This window comes from Colletotrichum siamense (genome assembly GCF_013390195.1).
Source record: "Colletotrichum siamense strain Cg363 chromosome Unknown KSG_Cg363_contig04, whole genome shotgun sequence".
Classification (NCBI taxonomy): domain Eukaryota; kingdom Fungi; phylum Ascomycota; class Sordariomycetes; order Glomerellales; family Glomerellaceae; genus Colletotrichum; species Colletotrichum siamense.
The window spans coordinates 1,475,568-1,495,606 of NW_023501017.1; the positions used below are offsets into that span (position 1 = coordinate 1,475,568).

The window sequence follows — 20,039 nt, forward strand, 5'->3', positions numbered from 1 at the left end:
ACCTCCCGAGTTGTGACGTCGCGTTATGGAGGCGCGCAACTCACAAGTATATAATCCTAGAAGATGGCCACACAGGTAAACATGCGTTTCAACTCAGCATCATTCCAATCATCATCATTCGCAAATCCTTCAGCGCTGTTCAGAAATCATGGCCTCGACCACTTTGAAATCCTTCGACGGAAAGGTGATTGCCATCACCGGAGCTGCTAGCGGTATCGGACGCGCAGTCGCGACTTACCTCGCCACCCGTGGAGCATCTCTTGCAATCTCAAACGTCCAAAAAGACGCCTTGTTAAGTTTGGCGACAGAGCTGTCCGCTTCTGGAGTACGTATTGAGGCCACCGTTGTGGACGTCAGCGATTCCGAGCAAGTCAAAAGCTGGATCGAAGAGACAGTGAAAATCTTTGGGAAGCTCGATGGCGCGGCCAACATCGCCGGTACAGGAGGCTCAACCGTGGATCGTCTCGAGGCGCAGACCGATAAAGACTGGAACCTAGTCCTAGGCATCAACCTATCTGGGACGATGTACTCCATGCGGGAAGAGCTGAAGCATCTTACGGACGGAGGGTCAATTGTCAATGCCTCAAGTGTTCTCGGGCTGCGAAGCGCGCCTGATGCTGGCGGATCGGCCTATGTTGCTAGCAAACATGCGGTGCTAGGGATGACCAGACAAGCTGCGAGGGAATACGGTTACCGCAACATCCGTGTCAATTGCGTCAATCCGTAAGTGGATACTTTTTGGTTAGTGTCAATTCGCATGCTGACCTCCTTGACAGTGGTGCCATCGACACCCCAATGATGGCGCAGGCAAAGGCGGAAGACTCTGGTGTTTACAGTCCTCCCATCCCGAGGTGGGGTCAGCCTGAAGATGTTGCTGCTTTGGTAGGGTTTCTGCTCGGTGATGAGTCGACGTACATCTCTGGGACATCAATCGTCATTGATGGCGGACTTACCTGCTGAGTATGTTTGCATCGTTCACATTTCGTTTTTCAGATACAAATTGGAACGAGTTCTAGACTCAAGTGGAGTCTGACAATAATGTGACGGGTGTTCATGGGCCGGGATATATCGCAGTCTGGTAGCTGAAGGGTTATGGATGGATCCTCAATACAGCCTATACAACTTGCGGCAAGGTCTTCATGAAATGGGAAGAAAAGAAAGAATCCTTTGCTATGGTGTTGTTTGCTCGTATCTGTGTCGCGGCTGGGTGTCGAATGATTTGTTTGTCACTGAGCGATATAGGAACATAGTTATGTGCAGCCAGGCTACCTACCTAACCAAACAGTATCTACCTTGCCCTAGTTAGTCCTCGTCCATACTATGTGTTTACACTGCTTTACAAGTGTTCCGACAAGACACGCAGGCGGTCATAATTTGTCCGTAGCAACGAATCATAAGTAAAAAAGATATGCATTCAAACCTAGCAGTCATTTTTGTGTGTAAAGTATTACTGGTCGACTATTTTCGAGGGATTTACAGTTCGCTAGGACGCAGCTCTTACAACCAAAGAGCGGAACAATTTCCTATTCGGCAACCAGTTCGTCGACAGAAGTCTCTCACGGTGGTCAGAACAGGCTGGCGAATCGCGACCTAGAATGTCCTCTACCTGCGGGACTCGCATGCATTGCACCGCCACTGTCACCGCCAACAAAGCAAAGTCAGCCTTGATAAAAGCCTTGAGGACGTAAGACGTAGGTTCTACTTAAGTAGGGGTTGGCCCGAGGGCAGATTCGTTTCAATCTTTGATCTCCGCACATTTCAACTTGTGCTGCGTCAACACCCAGCTTCCCCCCCCCCAACCCCCAACCCCGGCACGTCTCTTTGACACATCTCCACTCCGAATCAGATTCTCAAATACAGCTGACATCTCATTGAGAATTCTTGGAGGTTTTCCTAACATTTAAGATGGAAGCCCTTGGAGCGGCGGCTGCGATTGCCCAGTTCGTGAAACTGTCATTTGAAGCAAGCGAGCTGGCACGCAGTGTCGTTTCGTCGTTTCGAAACGCACCAGCAGAGATTTTGGAGCTTGAGACCAAGCTCCAACGCCTTCATTGCCTTCTCACGCAGGTCGCTTCCATGTGTGATGAGCTGCCGGAAGCACAGACGCGGCTACCTCTGCTGCCGAACCATCACATTGGAGTGCTCTCCATGGGCATGCAAAGTATCTTGGATTCATTGATGCGTCTCAAGAGTGTCGTCATAGTTCCAGTTGGAGGCTCGTACAGTGTGGGCGATCGGTTGCGCTGGGCTACGTTGGACAAGAAGAAAGCACGGAATCTGCTTCAAGAGGCTCAGATGGCGAATGATGAACTAAGCATCATGCTTCAGATACTCACAACGTTAGTTTATTGTGTTCTATTTTATATGTCTTTTTAACCAGCTAAACCATCTCCAGGCGATTATCATTCTTGAACCAGAACTCTCTTGCAGCACTAAACATAGGCCAGTCGTTCATCATACGATCTCTCGATGACATCAAGGGCATGTTGTCCATAGATGTGACACAGCTCACAGTGCGTACATACTTTTACAAATCCAAATTCCACCAAGGGAGCCTGCTGAATAATGTGAGAAGGCTGCAGTTCCGGGACATACCACCGCAAAGAGTACTACGCACAAGACAACAGACAACAATGATTACCCGGCGCAACAGCAGTACGAAATTAATCCTGGCTACATGTTAATGCAACACAACAGAAATCTCTCTCGGAAATACCTGATAGCAAACTTCGGGGACACCGAAAGACCCCAAACATCCGTCGACGAATTCTATAGCACAGGGGGAAAGCTGACCTTGGAATCAAAGATGAGGTCTCAAAAGGCCAAGCTTCTGTTCAGCATGTGCATCAAACTGCTAGGTAATCACATTCTTCGGTTTGAACTGCAGGCTCAGCTGCTCTGCCGCCTTTGGCGATTTGACCCCTCTCTTAGAGCGTCATTGACGATCATCAATGTGCGGCCTAGCGATACGCCTATCTTCAAAGCCTGTCGCAACTGGAATCTTCAAGAAGTTCATTACCTGCTGGAGACCGGACAAGCCGGTATTAATGACACGGATGGTGAGACGGGAGGTCTGCTTGAGGTCAGAAGTCATACTATTGCCTTTCCGTGTGTTCAACAACTGACATAGGTACCTAAAGCACGTTCTTCTTGGAAATAGCAGAAATCTGATCTACGAAAAGGAATTTCTTGACGGCGGCCAATTATTGTTGGACTACCTACTAGACCAAGGCTGCGATCCATCCATCACTCATGCGAGAAATGTCAAAGCACTGTGAGCTCGGCAAATTGAAGCCAAAGATGGAAGAGATTGTCTAATTTCACTTATAGACCGGCCGTACTTTCTGCATTCTCTCAAGGCTTTAGGGACGCTACGTCGAATATGGTGTCTCGTGGAGCAGACATCGTCTCTTTCGGCAACAAGGTGGGAGGGCTGTTTGAAGTCTTCGGCACAGACGAATCACAAATACTTTGGAAATTTCGTCTTTTGCAGTCCATGGGATATGCTGATTGGCGACTCGATGGGCCAGCGAACAGCCTGCTCTACGGCGCCTGTTGGTCAAGAAATTCAGATGTGAGTCTTTTTGCCTTGGAGATAGCTGGCTTGGACCCGAATCAGTCGGGGGGTCTCAACAGGAAACCAATTGGCAATGCGGCACAGGAGTTATGGACTGAAGGTATCGCCATACTCCTTCAATACGGAGCCGAGGTCAATGTTAACGAGCGGGATTGGAATGGAACACCGCTTTCCCGGAGCACGAAACGATGTGGTATTTTGACAGATACATCACATTACCTGCTGCGCCAATGTGCCGACCCAAATCTCAAGGACTCCCGCGGAAGTTCTGTATGGACTGACACAATTGGAATACACTATGACGTGGAATTTGGGTGGAATCTTAAGTTCTCTTATATTGACTTCGAGGGCTCAGTGGCTCATCTGCTTCACCATAATTCGGATCCATTTGAAAGTCTTGTTTACGATCACACAGGCTCCGACGGCATCCGAGTGACTGCATGGTTCACGAAGATGGGGAACATTAAATCGTCAGATATTGCCCGACTCAGAAGCTATGGGCTATCACGTAAAAGACTTCCCTATCGTCAACCGGATTGCTTTTGGGATGAAACACATGTACCAGAAGACTTTTCGCGAAAATTCGAAACGATGGACTACGACCGCTCCTTCGATTGGACTTTTCAATGGGACGCTGCCGGAGTTTTCAGCTGCAGTAATGTACATTCGTCGACAAGCGAGTTGGCAGTAGCAAACCCAGAATCACTTGTTCTCGATGATGAACACGTTGAGGACTTGTCCAAGAATATGGCTCAAGGAGAAGATTCGGAGAACGAAAATGACGAGTACATCACTGATGAGGGCAACTTTGTCTCACATTGGGCGTATAAGGAATCGCAGAACCACGATTCTGACCACGATGCCGACCTCAGATTCGCCCTGAAAGGCACCAGTCCAGGATTCTTCAGAAATGCGACGGCCTTTTATCGCCACACTGCAACTTTACAGGGCCAGAGGCAGCTTTCACGCTGGCCTATGGTCAGGGCGTTGTGCGACGGTCTTCAGCATGCAGGCTATCGGGTTGAGATGGACGATGATGGCGACTTGTGGTATGATTGCGACGATGGAGACAGATACTTCGATGCGTGGGAAACGCAGCCAGCCGAAGAACGCGATGATTGGCTCGTGGATGTCTGCCCAATCTGCCAGAACTTCGATGAATACGGGCTTGGTCATGTCTTAGACATTGAACATAAGGCCATTGAAAAGGTACGAGAGTATCGTAGGCAGGTGCAAGAAGGGAAAAGGAAATATTTCTGATAATGAGCGTCGCACAATTCGGTACTTCAATATTGGATCAATTTCCTTGTAGTCATTCAGTTTGGCGGTTCTTAATCTACTAGCCGTTCTTGTTTGACATTATGTAATGAAGAATATTGTTTTAGAGGATTATCTGCCCCCTGTTAGGTCAGACGCTGGAGGTAGACCTCCGCGCGAAGCCTTGATACTGCGGACACATGTGCAGCCAAAGCTATTTCCGATAAGCCTGACTACTTGTAGTGTGACTAACGAAAATCTGAATCTCATTCGTACTCCATTTTCCGTCTACAAATAGGCCGGACACCGTTTCCTGGACGGGGATCATAGCTAACGTCGTGCCGTGCCTGCCGATCCTTTGAAGTGGCTGGGTGCATCCCCTCACCATCATTGGAAATGAACAGGTTATGCAGCTTTCAATTGGCCCAGTGTGGCTGTTTATTGTTTGACGTTGATTGCCCTTCTCTTTGCATGTGATAGCTGCATCTTTTGCCCTTGCATTGTGTGCAATACTATCACACCCACTCAAACCCATTGAGGGTATTCCCAATTTCTACCTCACTACATACCTACGAAGTCATCACCTGAACAGGAAGGCCAAGAGATTCTTATCTAACAATTTCCAAAGAGAGACTCAGCCTCCATTTGTTTGACATGTCTATTCCTCCCCCATGAGCTGATCACAGTACAAGTCGGCAGGGTCCGATCTCAGCTCCACATGAAGCTGACCAGGCCTCAAAATCCCCGCATTGAATAGTTTTCTCGCCAAGATCGTTGGGCGCCCAACAAAGGCACATCATTACACATAACTCCCACCTCGAAGCTCTTGGACCCCGGGGTTCTTCATCAAAAGCAGAAGGTCCTATCTCGGTCTACGACCCACGTGTTCTCTCCCGACAGTCAGCCCAACCACCTTTCTCTAAGCGCCCCGATTACCCCGCGATCAGCGACGAACTCCGCTACGATTGGGGACTAGGCACCGATTTGCTTGCCTTTAAACGGCCGACATCTCCGAGGCGATGCTACTCCAAACCCTGGCTGGCGGCCCACGGCAACACCCACGGCGGCCACGAGACTCAATGACAGGCCAGGGCGCCCCTCTCCCGAGAAATACTGCGAACTGCCGGTCCTATCAGAACCTCCTATGACGCCATGGGCTCCGATGGGATGCCGATGATCACTTCGACTTCAGGATATACGCGCATTCAACGCATTCCACAACACAGCTGTCACCCGTGCAGTTAATCAACACCGTAGGCACACCTGAACCTTAAGGAGGGGGGCCGGTGCGGGCCGAGGTGCTGGAGTGGGCATAGTTGTGCTGCAAGAGCAATATCTTACATTGCAAAAACTTGCTTCCAATTTCCCCAGGGCAACGCAGCTTCCTGTTCGCAGACCGATATTCCCGGTTGGGGGGCGGTTTCTGAATGGTCAATGGGATGGCATAACCTAAATATGCCATGCACAGGTCAGCATGAGGCTCGGCCGACGGTCTCAAGTTGGGATGGTTTGACCGTTGAGGGCAGCACCGCTACTTGCGGTGGGGGGTTAGTCCCTGGCCCTGCGACGCGTTGCAAACTGGCAGGTCGTGATGCGACGACGACAGCCAAGGGCTTGGCCTGTGAGTCGCTGGTCAGGTCCACGCGCGGCACGCGCACGCCACGAGGGAATAGAGTTGATCAGCCACGGGAGATGCGCAGCCATACTGCTTAACATTTAAGACGAAGACGATCCCCCCTCTGATTGCACGTCACGGAAGATCGTCAGAGCTTCAGTCTCCCACCGCCGACAAGACCACCCTCCTGCTCCTCCTCAAGCCCCAGACCCATCCCGGTCCAGCAGCTGACTCGTCACCGTCAAGATGAAGGCCGGTCTCCTCCTCGCCGCCGCCTCCGCGGCCATGGCTGCTCCCTTCGAGAGTGTCGCTGCCCGCAGCGAGTTGGGATCCTTCCCCATGACTGAGCTTGAGGAGTACTACAAGCAGGCCTTTAGCAAGCCTTCCACTGTTGCCTCGATTTCTCCCTCCATCTCCAAGCGTCAGTACAACGGTGACACCTTCAACCAGCTGACTGACGGCACTGCTTGCCGTGCTGTTACGGTTATCTGGGCCCGTGGCACCTACGGCGCCGGCAACGTCGGAGAGGCGGGCTCTGAGGGTCCTACTTTCTTCAACGCCCTTGCTGGTATCATTGGTGCCTCGAACCTCGCCGTTCAGGGTGTCAACTACAGTGCCAGCGTCTTGGGCTTCTTGTCCGGCGGTGACGCGGCTGGCAGCACCACCATGGCCAACTTGGTCTCCCAGGTGAGTCTTGCTCGTCAACTTGCTCTGCATTGGCTTCATAGCTAACCACAACTTCAGGCTGCGAGCCAATGCCCCAACACCAAGATCGTCATGTCCGGCTACAGCCAGGGTGGCCAGCTCGTCCACAACGCTGCTTCCAAGCTCAGCACTACTCTGACCAACAAGGTCTCTGCCGGTATGTCAAGCATTTTTGGAACACCGCCTCCATGACAAGAATCTAACACGCGACAGTCCTCATCTTCGGTGACCCATTCGACGGCCAGCCCGTCGGCAACATCCCCTCCTCCAAGGTCAAGATCATCTGCCACGACGGTGACAACATCTGCGACGGTGGTATTATCATCACTGCGGACCACAGCAACTACGAGCAGGACGCCCCCGCTGCTGCTGCCTTCGTTGCTGGACTCGTCCAGTAAAGCGCTGAAATATGCGACTACATGGTTCAGGCGACAGTACTATGGATGAAAGTTAGGATTGCACGGCTACATGGAGTTAATGAATGCATCAAGTAGCATAATGAGAAATGTGAATGATGAAGATCAAAAGCGATTCTGATCAAATGTGGAATGTCTCAGTCTGGTCCGCGACACTATAATCATGTTCTGAGTATCTTACTAAATAGGGCATGTGACAAGTTTTTGTTCACTTGTCCTACTTTTCTTTTAGACCCTGATCGACACCCCGATATTGGATTTTGGATATCGAATGTCGGTACATCTAACTACAATATAAAGTAAGTACGATCCCTGAGTACGTATACTGCGATCTTCTTACTAGACGAAGCACCGGCCGAAGTGCTCTTACTGGATTTATTTACTGTGGACCCTCTTATAGGGTGGGCTATGAAATTTTCTCAACATAAAGTAAGTACGATTGAAAAACCGCCCGCCGTTAACCACGCGAGTGGCGTACTTCTTCGAAATGCGATATTTAGCGCTTAATTACACCTCTCTACAAAATTGGTTATTACGCTTAAAAGGGTGCTTTGTGAGCTATTTTGCTTAGGTTAGTTGGGCAGTACATTATATAAAAAGCCTCCTATGCGGGCGTCATATAGCTCCGAACTTTCTATACGCCTTCTACCTAAAAGGGGGGAAGTGCCCTGTCAGAACGCAATTTCGTGGCTTTCTGCAATGTTATCTAAGCCGATATTCGATTCTCAAAACTGGATTTTAGGCTGCCGATCAGGGCCTTTAATTTTCTGTTCATTTTTTCTTGCGTGTGGCAGGTTAACGCCTGCGGGCAGACCTTTGATCACTGCCGCATGACTCTGACCGGGAAATTTGCAAGGACTAGCATGGCTTTAAAGAAATGTCTATGGCCACTTCAATCTAAACTGAGGGCAGCTCCCTCTCTTATGTTGCATTCTTCCGTCCACAGACACGGTACCGTATAGGTCCTTATTGCAACGTTACTCTTCGCTCTCCAGTGATTTTTGGCCGTAAATAACATGGCTATGCAAGATGTTAGAAACATGCAGTTAGGGTTCACTTGAGACGACTTACAAGTCAAGCTGGGCATGGAACAAATGACGAGTCCTCAGTTCCTTGCGGACCGCATCAAGGAGTGCCTGGACTTCCGACTCTGTCTGCCCGAGAATTCCGCAGAAGACTCTCATAGAAAAGCCTTCTAACCCGTTCAGAAGCTGCGTAAGGTTCATAGCCCCAAGATCACGATACCACTGATCCTTAGGCCAGGGACCGACAGGGACTTTGAGCCTTTTGTGGGAAATCTCCTGAAATCCGGCATCCTTCACCCAGCCTTTCAGCTTCGGTCCCGGACAGGGGTCACGTCCGATGGACTCAAGCGCAGAGACAAGACTTTTGCTCCATTGCTTGAATTGATGTTTTTCGGTTAGGGTGCCGTCGTCTGAGTAGTAGTTGAAATCGGAATCTTGAAACTCAACCCAGCCCCCGGGGTTGAGGTTGCTAAATGATGGTCAGTCATCAAACTCCCGAATCCGATGATGGATTGGTCTGGTAACCCTCACTCGTAGATCGTGCGGATTAATTTTGGCCAGTCGGCAACACATGCAGCCATGCACCGACAGAAGATGTAGTCGTACTTCTTATCGCCTACCCATTGGCTTTCGACATCATCGACAACGAATTTAACATTCGGGCCAACCCTTTTTCTGTGTGAGATAGCGCTTCTGACGGTGATATCAAGCATTGCAGCATAACCTACCACTCTGGCTGGATAGCGCTGAGGTCAACGCCAGTAACCTAATTTAACGAGTCAGAGTGTAAGATTCGAATCCATGTAGCTTATCAGGTGGCCTACCTCGGCGTTCTCAAAAACATCTCCCATCTCCATAGCCCCTGGGAGTTTGAGTTGCGTCAGCCTTGTTGCGTACTGCTGGTATAGAAGAATCAAATATCTCACAGATTCCGGTGCCCGTCCCAATGTCCAAGATTTGGTTAACTTTGTTTTTCTCGAGCGGCGCCGTGTACAGTTTATTGCCCACTGCTCTGACCAACATCGCATGCGCAAAGTCCATGCGATCCATCTCGTACTATCGAGCTGCATTAGAGGGCTGATGACACGTATCGACCAAGGTAGCACACACCTCGTCGTTCGGCATGATATAAGCTATTTTATGTCAGGCTTGTTTCAACTCGTCTGTAATTTCAACAGTAAGAGATCACCTACACCCTGGGCGGAAAGCGTGGTAGCGGCGACCATATTCTACCGGATAGTCCACAGCACTCGATGCTAGCGACGCCGTGTATGAAGACCTATTGCGCCGGTTAATTTCATTGCCAAAGATTGACACAGTTAATGTCATACAGTTGACCATTATCGATCACTGAAGGACCATCTTCCTCTGGGTCATTAGCCTGGAGAACCTCGTCATCGTCGTCCATAGATCCGGCAGGTCTGACCACAGTGTGGGTCGACTGGCCTTCTTGCTGGGCTGCAATTTTCGGATTGGTAGCGACCGTCCGAGGCGAGGTTGACTGGGCTTTCGTGGAATCGCGCATGATATCTGTCAAAGGCACGTGTGGGCCGGAAGCTGACAGAAAATGCAGTACGAGACCGATGCGTTGGCCTCGAGAAAGGAGAGGAGAATGTGGCAGGATGGGAGAGATCGTGTCAGGGTTGACGGAGAGAAGAGGGGCGGCCGCCTGGCCTCGCTTTTTGAAAGCTCGGCACAGTAGGTGCAAGGTTGTTTATGCAAGGCGTTGGCGAAGCACCAACAATCCCACCGCAGCCTAGGAATGATGGACCCCCATCTTTTGCCGAGATAAAAAGCTGCTTATTACAGATGTTCCGCATTTCGCTCTCATGGCTCTTTGGTACTGTTGCGATGCCATGCTACTTCGTTACTCCATCTTGATTTCATCTGTGAATAGTTATTTAGTTAATGCCTTGGCTGTTACGCCATTTTTGGTAAACCATTGATACGTTTGTATCACCGGGCACGCGTCTGCCAGGATCAGTCATCAGAAAGAATTTGAAACCATGTATTCTACGGAGCTAAAGCGGCCATATCATCCACAAATTATCGTTTTCTCTAAACCCGACTTCACCTTTTTAACTAAGGTAGATCGTACTTGTGGTGCAGAGAGGAGCTGTAAGATATGATTCCTGAGAGGAATGGAAATATTTTGCCCATACTTATTTACCTCCATTCTTAAGTAGAAGATTGGTTGGTGAACTTGAAGATGCGCATCCTCAACGACCTGATCACTTCTTGTTATTATATATGTACCAAAAGTCTTTTGCAGAGCTCATTCATCCTCTTCCAGAGGCTTCTGCGCATAGACAATGTGGCTTGGACTATAGTCAGATGGATATCTCCAGAAGGAAGTCACGAAGAAGCTTACAAGTCAAACTGTGAGTGAAAAGAGTGGAGCTTCTTGAGCTCATTGCGCACCGCGGCCATCATGACTTGTGCCTCTTCCTGCGTTTGTCCAAGGACTCCGCAGAATACCCTTATCGTGAACCCCTCAAGACCATCTAGAACTTGCGTCAAGTTCATTGTCCCCAGGGCCTTGTAAAAGGGATCTTTTGGCCAAGGTGCCAATGGGATCTTGACCTTTGAATGGTTGATCCTTTGGAACCCAGTGTTACGGACCCATCCCTCGAGCTTAGGACCAGGCGAGGGCTCGCGCCCAATTGAGGCAATTGCTTCAACAAGGGTCTTGTTCCACTGACGGAAATAGTGCTCTTCCGTGAGAGTTCCATCGTCCTAATAGTACTCAATGCTTGTGTCTTGGAACTCGACCCATCCGCCAGGATTGAGATGGCTGGGATTGTACGGTCAGATGTCAGGTCTCTTTGTCTTCGGGGTTCAGGTACACACTCGTAAATGTTTTGCATGAGCTTCGGCCAATCTGCGAGACAAGCAGCCATGCAGCGACACATGATGTAGTCGTACTTTCTGTCGTCGATCCATGGGCTTTCGACGTCGTCGATTTCGAACTTGACATTGGGTGAAACCCTATTCTCAGGTCAGGACGAAGCTTGGTTTTTCTCACATTCAGGAGGTCCTACCACTCGGGTTGGATAGCGCTGAGGTCGTTGCCAATCACCTATTGGCCCAGTCAGAGCTGATGTATTGTGCCTAGTTGCAGGCTCCTGAATTCGATGCGTATCTTCATAGGCAATGGTAGGAAGCTCGTACCTCGGCGTTCGGGAAAATGTCACCGATTTCCATAGCCCCTGCGCAACTTAGCACTGAATATTCTGATGTTCCATTTGATTTGGCACCTACAAATACCGGTCCCAGTTCCGATATCCAGAATCTTTTGGATCTTCTCCGTTTCAAGAGGCGCGAGGTAAAGCCTGTCTCCAAGAGCTCTTACGAACAGCGCGTGGACGAAGTCGAGACGGTCCATCTCGTACTAGATACACTTGATAGTGAGAGCTTGTCGCAGTAGTAGGCGTGAATCACGAACCTCATCGTTGGGAAGAACATATGCTGAAGTCCTTCGTATTAGCGGCGTTCATGTATCAGAGTATGAAAAGAGGGTCGAAGAATTCTCTGCGAAGGAAACTACTCACAGCCTGGGCGGAAGGCGTGGTATCGGCGTCCGTATTCAATGGGATAATCGACAGCACTGGAAGCCAGCGACGCCGTGTAGAATGACCTCGCCAATTTATCAGCTGATTTCGTAGGACTGTCGGACAAGCCAATTCACAGTCGCTCAGTGTCGATTTCTTGAGGCTTTCTGGAAATTAGACAAGGCTGCTCAACAAACGGACGAGAAGCGAATCGAACCAGATCTCCATCAGCCTGTAGTGGTGCCGGATTCTCAACTGGGGATCCAGCGGGCGGAGGCGAACTTGTGGGCGGACTCTTTGGAGGTGAGACCACTGGACTCGAGAGGTTGCCTCGCGGCGACCTGAATTTGGCTCTCGATGTATCACCCATGTTGAGACCAGCAATGCTACGAGAGTCACACTTGAACAAAGTTCTGCGGTGGAAGATGAGGAGAGAGCCTAAGGTAAGAAAGAAAACAGGGGCTTTTCGAAATCTCAAAGAGGAGGGGACACTCACAAGCCCGGTTTTCTGAATCCGCGGCGCTGCAGGTGCAAGGGTTTCGGTGCATGATGTTGGTGCAAGGCCAACAGTAAACATGCAGAACAGCAGGCTCGTTTGCGAACACTCGCCAATCATAGAGTCTAGTGTCCCATACAAGGCTGTGGCCTATGAGAGCAATCACAAATTCAGTGACGGCTGCAAAGACACCCCGTTCATATGGCTGTGTGTCTCCAGTAAAAGTTGACGGGCTCTTCCGGCTTTTCCACACGCATCTGATTGTAAAACTCACAACAAGCTTGGGCAGGGCTCATCGTGTTATATATAATCTTTGAAAAATGTGAATGAGAATAAATGAAAAGGAAAATTGCGTGCCAGCTGAATTGAAGACATCGGAACTGACATTGCATATGTCAAGACACCATCAAGAATACTTGGTTTAAGACTTCGGCAGCTTCACAGGTCAGCAAAGCGAATGGATGTACATAGCGGACCTGCACGCGGAGTACTCCATACATTTTCATACAATTCCAGCTTTACAAGAAGAAAAGCTATCTGTTGGCAGGAGAATTTGAGCAAAGGATCCATTAAAAAAAAGTGACTTCGTTCAGGACGTTTGGTCGATGTGAATGTTCATTGGGCAGGCAATCAACAGCCCACATTTCCTCCGCAACGGGTGCTCTGTGGAAAGTGGCGCCTCCTTGCTCAAGACAGGCTTGCCAAGCCCTTTTCCCACTGGTCGACATCCGAGATCAAATGATGCGAAAACATGTGCCGTGGTATCTTGGTGGGATGGCGGGGTTTAAATGCAGCCTGTTCCGTTCCCTCGGACTGCAATTGACTGTTCCTTCAGCCACCGCGCTGCAGACGGCCCAAACAAACGTTTTCCGAGCCTGCCGTCGTACGTTGTACCCCAATTGTGCACAGTTCGGTGGATACTCGCCCGACCGCTCAACCTGCCGAACAGGGTTTGGACTCTCCACGCAGCTGGCTGAACAGCGTCATTATTGGGCCGGGGAGACGGCCTTTGTTCCAGACCCTTGGCTGCTCATCCCTAGCCTGTCCATTCATAGATTGCATATTTAGAGCCAACAAGAGCATTATTCAGATCATACAAAGGAGGGGTCTTCCCCCGTTAAATCCTCGGACGCGCACAACGTCTCAATCATCACCTGTCACTTTGCGAACGAGAGCAATTATGCATCAACCACCTGCAGATGACGAGATCCCTGCCGTATGTTACCTCCCGTCCTCGTTGCAATGCGAGGTTCATTTCTAAAACCACCACTTGCCTGACGTTTGAATATTTAGGGACCCGTGTTGGGGGGGCAAGCAGAAGACGACCGATCTGAGACGCAGAGGTACGAGATAAATGGCGCTGTCGTTTGAGCGAGCCGACAATATTGATGCATTTGGTGCTAGTGTCTCGACATCGTCCACCGCATCGCTCACCGACAGTGTTCGCGAGTATCGGCTGCTGCATGGGAGAACCTACTCGCAAAAGACGGAGTACTGGGCACCCAACGATAACAAACAGACGGAGGCTCTCGACTTCAAGTAAGATCTTGCATGGTAGCCGGAAGTCAATACTAACGACTTTCAGCCACTTTTGGCAGCTTGATTACTTTGGCGGAAGGTTGACTATGGCTCCTATTGGAGACAGTCCTCATGTCAGAAAAGTCGATGTTCCTCTTCGCTTTCCCTCAAGGCTAACAAGCGCTGAAGCATGTTCTCGATGTAGGCACTGGCACTGGCATCTGGGCGATGTGAGTCGACCTTGACTGTGAGACTAGCGCATCGATTGGAGCTGACTGAAACTTAATTGCAGCGATTTTGCCGACACCTATCCTTCGGCGGAGGTCATCGGTGTTGATATTTCCCCAATCCAACCTTCCTGGATCCCGCCGAACGTCAAGTTCCAGATTGATGACTTCGAGCTCGACTGGACCTTTCGCGAAAACTTCTTTGACTTCGTCCACATCCGGAATCTTGAGGCTGCCGTCGCCGACTGGCCCAAATTGTACAGCCAAGCTTTCACGCATACCAAGCCCGGTGGATACATCGAAGTCAAGCAAATCGATATCAAGACACGGTCGCAAACTATAGAGTTGACAGATGACCACATTTTTAGCAGGTGGTACAAGAATATTAGCGAGGCCACTGAAAAAATAGGCAAGTCCGTTAAAAATGTGGATGATCACGGTCTGGCCAAAGGCGTCAAAGATGCCGGGTTCGTTGTTGAAGAAGAAAAGGTATACAGAATACCTATTGGAGGTTGGAGCAAGGACGCAACCCTAAAGGAGCTTGGCGCTCTTAACTTGGAGTTCAATGACCAGTCATTGGAAGGCTTCGGTCTCTATCTGTTGAAGGAAGTCCTCGGGTGGGAGTACGTGGAGGTCATGGTGTTCGTCAGTGAAATGCGCCAGGCCCTCCGGGACCCGAAGAACCAAGCGTATTACAATCTGTGAGTTGGATCACATTCCTCTGTGCGACTTCGCTAATGTTTCAGGCACTTGGTGTATGGCCGCAAGCCAGAGGAGACTCAAGAGACCCCTGCTGCTTGAATGCCCTAGAACGGGAGGTGTTGTGTGGGGAGCCTGCTTATTGATTGATGGAAGATGGCAACTTTAGTTACAATCATTTAGGGTCATGGTACTTCATCAAGACAACTCAAATATTAACAATGACAAAAGTTCAATTACAGAAACAAGTCTCTGAAACTGCAATCAATGTCCAGCTTCGCGAATAACCCAAACATCTCCCGTGATATACCCCATGGTGGAGACAAGCTAGATCTTCGAGATAAAGGCCGATGTCACCCCAGCTTAGGACCCGCATTCAAACTGCGCTATTTGATCTGGTTTCGAAAAGCTGACCTGAGCGGTGAGCAGAACCCGGAATCCGGTTTTGATGCTGGCACTCCCGAGCATCTTCAACCGCAAAAACCCCGAAATTTCAAAATCAGCATTGGTGAGGACACACAATCCCGATGAGGAAACTAAGACCCGACATTCATGAAGGCGAGGTGATGAACAAAATCCGGGCTGGGCCGCTGTCATATCTCGAACACATGGCCAAGTCTAGGGTCTACGAATCAACCACGTGGAAGCAAGAGCTATGGCGCGATATCCCTCCAGACCAGACCCAGGCGAACCTTTCTTCGTCCGCAAAGGGTATCCAACCCGCGGTCGCCTGAGAAAGCTTGATGCTTCATTGGTGCGGGGGCACGGACGGACAGGGCCCCTGGGCTGCTCGGTCTGCGACACGCAGAACAGGATCGGACGAAGATAGGACGCCGTGCCGATACAAATGGAGAGCGTGTTCCGTCCCGACAACTCGGGCGGTTTTTCTTCCTTTCATCCATTCTTGCTGCCCGTTCGTTTTGCGTGATTCTAGCAACGGCCGACACGATGTGCGACGACGACCCTCCCAGGCCAAGGCCTTCCGACAGCAGTGACAGTGTGATTCCAGTGGTGCGGCCCCCTATCCGTCTGTGGCATTGTCAGGGGTTGAGATGGATTCGGAGGTTTACTGACTCGCGCGACTCGCGCACCTGCAGGATCCGGCTGTTGAAGCTGGCACGGACGATGATATCGCCAGGTAAAAAACGAATCTCCACATGCAATGTTGCGCATGAATTTGAGGTGCTAAGGCGGGTTTGGTTGCAGTATCTATCCGCAGTCAACGGTGTCATTGACTGAGAGTATCATGCAATATCGTGAGATACATGGACGAACGTATACCCAAAGATCAGAATATTGGGGCCCGAACGATGAAAGACAGAGTGAAGCTCTCGACTTCAAGTAAGTCGTGTTCGAACGACAAGATTCTTGAAAGTTGTGGCTCAACATCAGGTGGTCATTTGCTAACCATATATCCCAGCCACTTCTGGATTACAGACTTTTTCGACGGCAGATTATTCCATGCTCCCATTGATGACCATCCTCAGGTATGATTCTTCTTCTTTGGCAAAAAATTGCTTACAAGCCAGGCTGACAAGTGCTATAGAGAATCCTCGACATGGGTACCGGTACAGGTATATGGGCCATGTGAATAACCTCAACCTCTGGACCCACACTGCATACTGACATGAACCAGAGACATGGCCGATCAATATCCCTCCGCCGAGGTTACTGGAGTCGATCTGTCACCCATCCAACCCACTTGGGTACCGCCTAACCTGAAGTTTCAAATCGACGACTTTAACCAAGAATGGACGTGGCCGAAAGATCACTTTGACTACATCCACGGACGCAACCTTGAAGCTTGCTTCACTGACCTGCCGACGACAATGAAGGAGGCGTACAACCACACTAAACCGGGCGGGTATATTGAGTTCCTGGAGTTCGAATCACAAGCCCGATCACAGGTCGCGGAACTGCCAGAAGAGCACATCTACAGGACTTGCTATACGGCCTTGATTACTGCTGCGAATAAGCTCGGAAAACCGGGAGAGAACGTACGGACGGGTGCGCTTCAGAGGGCGCTAGAGCAGGCTGGCTATGTTGATCTCGTGCATCACAGGTGGAAAATTCCGATTGGCGGCTGGTGTGCCGATCCAAAGCTTAAACAACTGGGCTGGACCATTCTCGACTTCTTGAGCGACTCCTTGGAAGGGTTCGGGCTCTACTTGCTGAAGGAAGTTGCCGGCTTCAGTTACGAGAAGTGCCAGGTCATGTTTAGCGAATACAGGGCTGCGATGCGAGATCCGAGGTTGCAGTCATTTTACTACATGTAAGTGTCATTCACAACGAGACGATAACTTGGTTTTGTCGTCATGCTAACCGGCATCAAGGCACGTCATCTATGCTCGCAAACCGGAAGTCTCAAAAGAGAGAAAGGCAGCGATCGCCAAGGAATCTCAATCTCATGACACAACAACGGCGGTATGAAGGGCCTGAGACTTTATGATAGGATCATCCAAGACTTTGCTCCACGCATCCCATGTTTCACGATACACGAGATGAACATGTCATTAATAAACTGAGCAACATTCCAAATCCCCTCGTACACGGCAGACGCTGTGCGATCACTTTCACCTGACCTCGTCTGCTTCTTGTATTCTTTCAATTGATTCTGGATCACAGTCAGCAGTATTTATGAAATTCATTATTGGTGCCCCATCCTACCGGAGGCGGCCTTCGGGGCCGATCCCCCATCCTTTCCTATCGAACCACTTCCGAGGTTGATGGGAAGTAGGCGCTCTGATTGGACAAAAACATGGACCGGCGAATAACCCCTGCGAATGCATCTGCATTCTGCAGAAGTCCCGCGCATGAATGAACAACACGAGAGAAGACACGATACCAGATACCAGGGTAAGAAAATTCAGACCCATACGCCAAGTGTTCTGGTCATTTACTGTCATTTTCGGTGTTAGGACGTTTTGGAGATGCAGCTACTCCATCAAAGAAACAGATGCCATACTCAACACTGACTACCTAGTATTACTGACGCATCTCCTCCCTACAGACAAGTTGCAAATAACAAGTTCAGTTTCACCAGATCCTGCGATATCCGCAACATCCGCATTCTTTTTTTAACGCTTTGCCGATCGGTACAACACAGACAATGTAGATTGAGGGCAGCTTCAGTCTAGATTGCCACACTTTACGACCAAAGCACCATGGTTCACCACGCGCTCAGCGGCTGTGGCCACCCAGAATCCGCCGGTATGAATGTGGCATCGATTCCGTGGTTAATTGAAGCGCTGTGGATTCTGATTGGATCGGGGAGACGGCCCAAAAATTCGCTTCCACCCCGGCCTGCAGATTGCGCATGTGCACGATGCATTTACTTCTTCAAGAATTGAACCAACAGGTTCCAACACGAAACGGGGACTACAAAAGAGGGGTCACACCCCTCACATGTTTTGCCGTTATGCTCTCCCTGTTCGAAAACTCTTGAGAATACTCTGTTCAACATTCATTACCTCGTCCTCCGAACTCCCTCAAAATGAGTACTACTGCACCTGTTGCGGCCCCGATTACCGTCGTATGTGTTGGGAATCGTCTGGTAAAAGTTGCCACTGACAAGCCTTGGCGACATGCAGGATCCTGGTCTAGAATCTGAGGTCGAAGACGACCAAAGTGACCGGAACAGGTATGCTTTGCCGGCGCCCCCTCCGCAAGCATTTGGTATGAACTCACGCTGAACTTTGACGCACAGCACGTATAGTTCATCCACGGCGTCTCTCACCGAGAGCATCAAGGAATACCGCGAAATTCATGGGCGTACGTACACACAGAAAACCGAGTACTGGGGACCCAACGACGAAAAGCATAATGATGCTCTTGACTTCAAGTGAGTCTTCCCGATGGAACTTTGCCCAGGAGGCCCACATCAGTAGCTTCGAAAGCATCGATTAATGCCATTCTAACACTCAACAGCCACTATTGGATGACCGACTTTTTTGATGGCAGGCTGGCATTGGCGCCGATTGGAGACAGCCCCCAGGTAGAGGCAAAGCCCTGATTTACTGCAGGAGTGGGGATACTCACACATTCTCAGAGGGTTCTCGACCTTGGTACTGGCACAGGTATCTGGGCCATGTAAGCTACCATATCTCCTGCTTCATACTCGGTCTATTTGCTTACACGTCGCTGGAAGGGAATTCGCCGACGAGTACCCTTCAGCCGAGGTCGTCGGCACCGATTTATCGCCGACTCAGCCTACGTGGGTTCCTCCTAATGTCAAGTTTCTCATAGATGACTTTGAAGAAAAATGGACCGGCTGGCCCAAAGACCACTTCGACTACATCCATGCTCGGAATCTAGAGGCTTGTTTTAAGGATGTGCCGAAGTTCTGCAAAGAAGCATTTCATTACACGAAGCCTGGAGGATGGTTCGAGATCATCGAATTCGATACGAAGGGTCGCTCTCAAAACACCGATTTGGACGAAAACCACATTTTCAACAAGTGGCATGCGTGGACTTGCGAGGGCCAAGCCAAAATGGGCAAGCCTTCGGGTAATGTGTCCTCAGGGAAGTTCAAGCAGGGGCTTCTCGATGCTGGGTACACCGAGCTTGTCGAGAAGAAGTGGAAGATCCCAATCGGTTCCTGGCCAGCGAGGCCAGATCTCAAGAGACTTGGTCAGTGTAACCTAGAATTCATGGAGATGTCTCTGGAGGGTTTTATGCTCTATCTCCTCAGAGAGGCTCTAGGTTTCAGCTACGCTGAGGCTCAGGTTACCATCACTGAGGTGAGGGCGGCTTTCAGGAACTCGAAGATCCAGCCATTCTACTACATGTGAGTCATTGGAAGAGAGAAGGAAGAATCTTTCGGAATGCTAAGACATACTCAGGGATGCTATATACGCACGCAAACCTCTGAAAACTGAGAACACGGAGGCTTAAGACACAAATTGCAAATGTCTGAACAGGTTTGGTGATGCGAGCGTGTGCGAACACCTGGGA

At 50.0% G+C, this 20,039-nt stretch overlaps 8 protein-coding genes across 8 annotated transcripts; 6 read left to right on the forward strand and 2 right to left on the reverse strand.

Moving 5' to 3' along the window:
• Positions 1 to 148: 148 nt before the first annotated feature.
• Positions 149 to 960, forward strand: fabG-11 (3-oxoacyl-[acyl-carrier-protein] reductase FabG; the record flags this gene model as incomplete). Its single annotated transcript, XM_036638186.1, has 2 exons — positions 149 to 723; positions 777 to 960. 2 exons carry the CDS (start codon positions 149 to 151, stop codon positions 958 to 960), a joined length of 759 nt encoding a protein of 252 aa, XP_036495547.1.
• A 3,208-nt stretch (positions 961 to 4,168) lies between these two features.
• On the forward strand, positions 4,169 to 4,837 carry CGCS363_v006338 (uncharacterized protein; the record flags this gene model as incomplete). Its single annotated transcript, XM_036638187.1, has 1 exon — positions 4,169 to 4,837. One exon carries the CDS (start codon positions 4,169 to 4,171, stop codon positions 4,835 to 4,837), a length of 669 nt encoding a protein of 222 aa, XP_036495550.1.
• A 1,858-nt stretch (positions 4,838 to 6,695) lies between these two features.
• CUTI-1 (Cutinase) lies at positions 6,696 to 7,552 on the forward strand (the record flags this gene model as incomplete). The annotated part of the gene is made up of 3 exons (XM_036638188.1): positions 6,696 to 7,136; positions 7,194 to 7,311; positions 7,368 to 7,552. The coding sequence occupies 3 exons, from the start codon at positions 6,696 to 6,698 to the stop codon at positions 7,550 to 7,552; spliced, it is 744 nt and encodes a 247-aa protein (XP_036495893.1).
• A 995-nt stretch (positions 7,553 to 8,547) lies between these two features.
• CGCS363_v006340 (Secondary metabolism regulator LAE1) lies at positions 8,548 to 10,120 on the reverse strand (the record flags this gene model as incomplete). Its single annotated transcript, XM_036638189.1, has 9 exons — positions 8,548 to 8,590; positions 8,642 to 9,064; positions 9,127 to 9,264; positions 9,324 to 9,361; positions 9,420 to 9,457; positions 9,522 to 9,651; positions 9,706 to 9,728; positions 9,789 to 9,874; positions 9,927 to 10,120. The coding sequence occupies 9 exons, from the start codon at positions 10,118 to 10,120 to the stop codon at positions 8,548 to 8,550; spliced, it is 1,113 nt and encodes a 370-aa protein (XP_036496629.1).
• A 750-nt stretch (positions 10,121 to 10,870) lies between these two features.
• Positions 10,871 to 11,980, reverse strand: CGCS363_v006341 (Secondary metabolism regulator LAE1; the record flags this gene model as incomplete). The annotated part of the gene is made up of 6 exons (XM_036638190.1): positions 10,871 to 10,913; positions 10,967 to 11,331; positions 11,442 to 11,583; positions 11,637 to 11,674; positions 11,767 to 11,804; positions 11,857 to 11,980. 6 exons carry the CDS (start codon positions 11,978 to 11,980, stop codon positions 10,871 to 10,873), a joined length of 750 nt encoding a protein of 249 aa, XP_036495985.1.
• Positions 11,981 to 13,996: 2,016 nt separating this feature from the next.
• On the forward strand, positions 13,997 to 15,188 carry CGCS363_v006342 (Secondary metabolism regulator LAE1; the record flags this gene model as incomplete). The annotated part of the gene is made up of 5 exons (XM_036638191.1): positions 13,997 to 14,181; positions 14,228 to 14,294; positions 14,350 to 14,390; positions 14,453 to 15,088; positions 15,134 to 15,188. 5 exons carry the CDS (start codon positions 13,997 to 13,999, stop codon positions 15,186 to 15,188), a joined length of 984 nt encoding a protein of 327 aa, XP_036495983.1.
• Positions 15,189 to 16,332: 1,144 nt separating this feature from the next.
• CGCS363_v006343 (Secondary metabolism regulator LAE1) lies at positions 16,333 to 17,516 on the forward strand (the record flags this gene model as incomplete). The annotated part of the gene is made up of 5 exons (XM_036638192.1): positions 16,333 to 16,427; positions 16,507 to 16,573; positions 16,633 to 16,673; positions 16,723 to 17,358; positions 17,420 to 17,516. 5 exons carry the CDS (start codon positions 16,333 to 16,335, stop codon positions 17,514 to 17,516), a joined length of 936 nt encoding a protein of 311 aa, XP_036495981.1.
• A 1,063-nt stretch (positions 17,517 to 18,579) lies between these two features.
• CGCS363_v006344 (Secondary metabolism regulator LAE1) lies at positions 18,580 to 19,979 on the forward strand (the record flags this gene model as incomplete). Its single annotated transcript, XM_036638193.1, has 7 exons — positions 18,580 to 18,618; positions 18,677 to 18,726; positions 18,793 to 18,927; positions 19,014 to 19,080; positions 19,135 to 19,175; positions 19,234 to 19,872; positions 19,928 to 19,979. 7 exons carry the CDS (start codon positions 18,580 to 18,582, stop codon positions 19,977 to 19,979), a joined length of 1,023 nt encoding a protein of 340 aa, XP_036495979.1.
• Positions 19,980 to 20,039: the final 60 nt, after the last annotated feature.